The sequence below is a fragment of the Cyprinodon variegatus genome, unplaced genomic scaffold, assembly GCF_000732505.1.
Source record: "Cyprinodon variegatus isolate N-32 unplaced genomic scaffold, C_variegatus-1.0 Scaffold18, whole genome shotgun sequence".
NCBI classification, from domain to species: domain Eukaryota; kingdom Metazoa; phylum Chordata; class Actinopteri; order Cyprinodontiformes; family Cyprinodontidae; genus Cyprinodon; species Cyprinodon variegatus.
The window spans coordinates 1209952-1217322 of record NW_015150471.1 but is presented as its reverse complement, the minus strand read 5'-3'; the positions used below and the strand labels follow the sequence as shown (position 1 = coordinate 1217322).

General features: G+C 38.2%; 1 protein-coding gene across 1 annotated transcript in view; it reads right to left on the bottom strand.

Moving 5' to 3' along the window:
• LOC107092921 (ankyrin-3-like) overlaps positions 1 to 7371 on the bottom strand; it is a 168710-nt gene that overhangs the window by 124912 nt on the left and 36427 nt on the right. Inside the window, exon 2 of the mRNA XM_015387702.1 lies at positions 651 to 752. Within this exon, the coding sequence (XP_015243188.1) occupies positions 651 to 752 (102 nt within the window). The remainder of the gene's footprint in view (positions 1 to 650; positions 753 to 7371) is intronic.

Below are 7371 nucleotides of genomic sequence, written 5' to 3'. Positions count from 1 at the left end.
AACTGCAGTATCTATACTTCTACTTAAGTAACAAATGTGTGTACTTTTGACACCACTGCCAAACAGCAACTTTTAAAAAATGTCAGACTCACCACCGATAAGTGAAAATGGGTATGAGCACATAGGACGGCCTTACTGTTCATAAACATATCACCAGAATGATTAACAATTAGGAGGACCACTTATTTTGATGATCCACCCAGAAAAAGAATATCCTCCACTATAGCTTTTTGATTCATCTCCATCTTTCTTTTTTGCAAAACACTTTGCGGTGCATGGATTCGTTCCCTGCTTCAGCTGAAGACAAATGGCCCCGGATCATAATACCAACACAACCATTGTTCTTTTTGTGGTTAAACTGTCCCTAATTTGGAGTGAGGTGTTTATTTATACCAAACTACATTGAGATACAGTGGAAGGTTTAAAAAACTTCCACTGTGTTTCTACAAAAATTTGTCACAGTAGGAAAATGGCTTCTTCCTTTCTGCCAAGCAGACAGCCATGTGAAAATGTTAGAACACTGTTCTTTAAATACATTTCAACATATTTTACATTCATTCTAACTGGACATCTTTGAAAACATTACATTCTTCCAGGTTACAGTAAGTGTCCTGCAACGTAATTGTGATATTTTTGAATCTCAGGCTTACCTGATTGCAAATATTAATGTCGACCCCATTCTTCAGGTAATCCAAAGCTTTCTCAAGATTTCCAGCCCGAGCTGCTCGCAGATAACAGGCGTTTACATCCGTCTGGAGGAGAAGAAAAAACAGAGGAAGACGAGGGTTCGTTAGCTTAGTTTTGCCCATGTTTGAGACATCTGCCCACTGATTCATGTCCCTGTAACACCTTCATCAGCCCTGATCTCATACATTTGAAGCCTTCAGCAAGTCCCTGAAGGCTCCTCGTAAAAAAAGAAAAAAAAAAAAGAATTAAAAGTGAGGTTAATATATGGGTGTGGAGCTCAGACAGGCTGAATGACAGCTGGAAAAATGATCAGTGGTTTTTAATTTTTTTTAATTTTTTATAAACTGATTGAACAATAAACTGTTTTTAGGATTTCTGCTGTGTTAAGCTGCACTGCAAGGAGCCAAGAATAACCAACCAACATGAAAGATTTACTGCATCTCGGATGAAGGTTTCTTCGACTCGTTTTCCTGCACATGACAGAGATGTGATGATGAAAATGTTTATTGCCTTCAATGCAAGTCCTTCCCACTGGTTAAGGTCGGCGCTGACAGCCCACATCAACCATTGCTGCAATCATTTGACAAAAGCTACAAAAATCATTTTAAAATGTTGATTACCATGTTTTTCATAAGCCAGGGCTTTTCTAGATGCACCCTCTGCAAATGAAAGTCTATAATGGGTCTGCAGCAGAGCAAATTCAATTAGCTGCTGCTTCCAGTTTGCACAATCAGTGGCATAAATATGCTCTGCCTACACATATGCGATGCTGTGTGTGAGTATTTGTATGAGTGGGTTGGTATAAGCAGCAGAATAGCGTCAGGCACCGCTGTATGGGACGGGACGCAGAAGCCGAAACAGAAACCAAGAACCACGGTGAAAATACGAGGCAATCGATATCAGCAGCCAGGGTGTGTGTCTCTGGTTTCATGACTGCAATGCTGAGCTGAAGTCCGCCACACCCATGGAGTCAGATATACACATTCTCTACATACCCCCTAATCTAGGTCCTGATTTAGCACTGACTACCAACTACTCCATCTATTTTCATCTGTTTTTAGATGGAAATGTATTTAGGTGGCAGTTAAATATGCAACAATAACAGATTTCCCTCAAACCTTCCTCGCCAATGTTTGGCACTCGTCCTTCAGAGGTGGATGAAAGCATCAAGCTCATTTCTGAATAATGGTATCTCAGAGACACACAGAGGAATAAATCACTTTGATCATTCCTGACCTGAGGTCATCCTGTTAACGGCTCAAAAACCCAATCTTTTTATGGTCAGTGAATGCACCACTTTCTTAGACTAGAACACTCTGCAGTATGACAGTTGTTACTGAGGTGAAGGATAGAGGTTATTTTTAAAATTAATTTTATGATTTTATTGTAACTGAAGCTGATGAAAATAGATTCAGATTAAAACAAATAAAAAATATATACTTCAAGACACACAGTGCAGCGGTGGAGAGGCTGTATTCCCCAACACGGCTGTCTTTCACTGAAAAAAATAGAAATCTAGATAAGTCATTTTTTTCTTAAAATAAGTGCATTTGTTCTTGAATTGAGGAGATAAAAGAGACATTTTGCCAATGGGACAAGACAATTTACATTCAAAATAAGAAAGCACTGTTGCATTGTCTTATTTCAAGTGCATTTTATCCAAATATCTTATTTAAAGAGTAAAAATACTCATTCCATTGGCAAATCATCTCATTTACCTACTCAAATTAAAGGTAAATACACCTAATTTAAGACAATTTTACTTGTTTCTAGATCGTTTTTCCAGTGTTGGTTCCTTCTCTCTCAACTCAATTTACTTCAAGCCAGCATACGCTCAATTAAAGGCCAGTAAAATTCAAATATTAAATCTTTAACCCATCTCTGCCCCGGTAATCCAACATCATGTTTCCCTGGTACTAATTAAATTACCTAAATACAACTTCTGACACTAAAAGTAGAAAAATGGTTTAAAATAAAGGACAATTTTTACAATACTTTACAAAAAAAAAGGAGATTCCAAACCAGCAGCAATATTCAGATCAGAGAGTCTCTCATTTGTTTTAATGTGACAAACCTGGTTAACACCTGGATTCTAGATCTCCGTTCTGCTCAAAGCGTGAACTCAAATCACTCGGGATTAGTGGCACATAGATTGCGAAGATAGGGTGAGGATCTAATTGCTCTCAGTTCTGTGCCAACACTTATTTTTAGACCTGCTTTACCACAAAAAAAGAAAAAACAACAACTACAAAATGGAATAAAAAAAACAGGAAACTGAGGAAACTCAAGTTTACCAGCAGCAAAGTGAAACCCACATACATGTGGATGCACACAATGAACAAACCAAAGACTAAAATAGCATACACATAATTAAGAAGTGTAATGAAAAATGTGCAAAATATTCATGTTTATCTTCACTGAGAAAACACCATAGGATAATTTTAACAGTAACTGCTGAAACAGCAGGGATTTAAACATTTATTGGGCTTGTTGGTAGCAGTGATGGTTATAAAGTTTAACACTTGTTGGGAGCAGGGAGAGTTTTCATGCAGGGTATTTATCAAACGGCCAAAAGCTCCAAAATCCCGAAAATAAATAATTTGAAAATGACTGAAATGATTCAGCAGCCTGTTCACCAGTGATTATATTAACTGATTTTTTTGTTCCATTAAATCATAGTGTAATTCTTCTCACATCTTCAAACTGATTCTTAGAGAAGCAGCTTAATACAACTATTGCTCAGCCAGATTTCAGCAGCAGGACGATTACGGAAATATCTAAACTTTTTTGACTATTCTCTGAAATTATGGAAACAGACCAGCCTACCAGCAGGACGTCCTTTAGATGCACTGCTTTCTATGTTTAGAAACATTCACTGAAAGGCTAGAGGAACATTTCAAGTACAATTTTGTGAAGTCGATTGGTCAGACCTCTAAAAGCTCTTGATCTTGGCCATGCAAAGCCCTAATCAGAAGATCTAACAATAAAAAGGAAGATAAATAAAGATGTAGAGTGTTGTGTGCAAAAAGTGAAATGATTAAATAAAACAAGACAGAATCTATTAAATCTATGCAGAAGCACCTATAGTTGAATAGTGGACAGCCCACACCTTTCCTAAAAGCTAATAGACTTATTCTCCCTCTATTTGTGATAAAAACAAATAGAGGGAGAAAAGTCAATTAATTACATCCAAATATATTGACAAAAAGATTAGCTATACCTTCTTTTACTTTAAGTTATCCTAAATGAAACAACCTTCTGTCACGCCTGAAAATAAACATGATGACTAACACCAGCAATTGAAAAAATGAAAAGTTGGTAAACATTTTTAACTAATTTACTGAAGTCGTTTCAGTAGTTTTAAAAATTTAAAAACAGGGAAAAAAAGAAAAAAACAACCCTGAAATGATCCTAGCTGTCACCGGATTTATTGGTCCGTCTTTCATTACACACAGAGAGATAATCTGCAGATTATTGCCAAAAGCTGGTTGCTGAGCTCATTTCCCACTCGCTGAATGGTTCTTATCTCAGTTCATCGCTGCACATTGACAAAGTGTTTGTGCAGCAAGGAGGGGTCTCGCCGGACCATGACATCAGACTCAATAACACAAAACATCTTTTCCTGGTAACACTAACACACAAACGTTTTAATGTTATGCATGGCCGCTGATGTTTAAGGTTAAACTTTTTTCAAAAACTATTTCTGAATATTTCCAGGAAGTAAATTGTTTATTGCTTTATTTACATACCAAATCTGTCATTTTATAAATTTCTAAACTACATATATCTGCAAATATCAGTTCCCATGCTTCTCTAAAACATCAGGACAACAACAATGAAGCACTAATGTAGCACCTAGATTCAATTCAATTCAATTCAGTTTATTTATATAGCGCCAAATTCACAACACATGTCATCTCAAGGCACTTTACAGTTCAACCAGATCATCCAGTCAAATTGATACAAAGTTTTCTATCTAAGGAAAACCAGTTGATTGCATTGACTCAAATACAATCCCTCACACTAAGCATGCTTGTAGCAACAGTGGAGAGGAAAAATAGATTCAGATAGTAAACATTGCCACATAAACATGCACAAAAAAAATCTACCATTCACAAACTCAAAAGACAATCTTCTCTATTTTGATGATCCTGGAACTGCCTGTAACCCTGACACTCCTCCCTAGAAGCCTTTCTATGTCCTGTCCTATATGTAGGGCTGGGCCATAAAATGTTTAGGAAAAAAATTTTGCTAAATCGATGTAAAGGACATTATATCATTTGGTTTTACTGTATCCTATCATAAGTGATGTTAAATTGACATTAACTGAAATCTGATGTCTGGATTTAAAACAACTAAAGACAACGAGGGGGATAAAACCAAAGTGGTTGGCAAGATCGGCCAAGTGGCGGTCGTTTTTTGCAGAAATGCTACAAATCTCAGAAATCACTTGACAATATATCACCCTATGCTAACATCTGACAACAAACCTTCCTGAGCAAAGCAAAAAAAATGGACTCGCTGCCATTACCAGCAGATTAAGATCACAGAGGGCATCGCGACTTTTGTGTACAAAGATTCACGCCTGTACTCTGCAGTGGAAAATGAAGGCTTCAAGCGGTTCTTTCACAAGTTGGAACCACACTAGGTTATGTTGCAACACAAACATCTGACTCAGATTGTTATGAGTTACACACGAGTTAAAGACAACAACAAAAAGAAAATGCAGCTAGCAGAGAGTCGGCATAACTTGTGACACATGGACATCTCTGTCAAAGCATTCCTACATGACTGACTTCTGCAACGTTGACAATAAATGGCGCCTCATGTGTCATGTTCTGCAGACCACCGAGGTTAGCTTGAGCCACGCCGCTGCATTTATAGCCGATATGTTGAGGGGAGCCATACAGGAATGGAGGATCAGCAAAGACCCAGCAGTTGTTAGTAGGGTTGCCAACTCCCTGATTCGATTCCCTTTACCTCTCCTGGCCTGGTAATTTTTTTTTAGCCCCCCTTTTTGTGTGAAATGATTTTTTTTATTGTTTGACTCAAATCTGCTTTGAATTAAATGCATATTTGTGAGTGACATGAAAACATGGAATACAAATTATTGTCCAGCAATTCACTTTCATACAAAATAACAAACTTTGCTGAGTAAAATAAGTATCTTAAATATAAGCCTGTCGTGCCTAACATCAAACTGTAAAAATTCATATAAAACAATAAATAAATCATGCACATTTTCGGTGCAACAGGAAATTTGTGCAAACTCGTAAACATGTTTGTGCCTTAAATGCAATGACTGTAGGCTAGAGGTGTAAAACTGGAAAAAAAAATCATTAGCTCAAGGCCACATTATGTGGCAATATCCTAATTTTTCCAGTTGTCTTTCCTCTGAGCTCTTGCAGCAGTGAGGAGTTGTTTGTCTTTGAGTTCTGCAGAGTAAAGCTGAGTAAAGCAGCGTCAGCATTTAAGTTACTCCATTCGTCCCCCATACTGCTCTGTTGTCTCCTGCTATCTTCTCCGTGGGCAACACTTGGCTTGACCAATGGGATGAGGTGATTCTGGATCATTACATATACATTGTCAGCTCATTGGTCACAACGAACGACAGGGCCAGGTAACAAGTTTACCCTAAGTTTTGTATCTGACATGCTCTTGTTCTTCATTTTCCATTAGCTTTTTACTGACTATGTTTTTACTCTCATGGTAAAATGGGACAAAATGTGTTCCTTTTCCACTTAATTTGGGACAGAGACTATTTCTAAATACTGAATGATTCCATTTTTCAAGGGATGGTTGGCAACCCTAGTTGTTAGGGCCAATACTGCAAATATAGTTCGTGCAGTAGAGATAATGCATGTTGGCTATTCTAAAAACTCCTGCTGTGTCTGCTTGTTCGTGTGAAGTGCATAGCAACATTCTTTCATTGGAGTACAAAGGCATACCACATAGAGGTTGCTTCAACTGCCGGGAACATGCTAACATTGGATATCATGACAAGAGGGAACAGCACACTGGAAATGCTGGAACACTTTTAGAGCAACAGCCAGCCATCTCTGCTACTCTCCTTTGAGAAGACATGGGAAGGAATGAAAAAAAAGCTGGAAAGATTGCTGAAGATTTGGTCCTGGTGTTTAAACCATTGAAAGAAGCCACACTAGCACTGTCAGAAAACAAGCGACTAACTCTGTCTGCCATCATCCCACTTCTGCCTTGAAGACTGCTCTGTAATGAGGACTTAAAAGCTGTTGTAAATGATACCTTGGGGACAAGGTAGCTAAAATTTTCCTCTTTTTTTGAGTATGTTTTAGCACTAGTGGCTTGTTTTTTCAACAGTAGATTGACAGGAAAAGGGGTATGAGAGTGGGGGAGGGACATGTGGCAAAGGACCACAGGCCGGATTCGAACCCTGGTCTGCCGTGTTGAGGACTAAGGCCTCCGGTTGTGCCTGCTGACCGCTGCGCCTGCACGCCCAAATTTTTCATCCTTTATATGTAGATTTTCTTATTACTGTTTAGTTATAGCAGTCGTTGACCCATATTACATTATGTGTTTATCTTTACTGGTACGGTTACAACTTTTCTTTCTCTCCCAAGATATAAAGGACACACGGACAGCTTGAATGCAGCATAAGCACTGGACACAAGCTTTATGGCCCTTCCGTTCCTGTCTGCTGCAGAG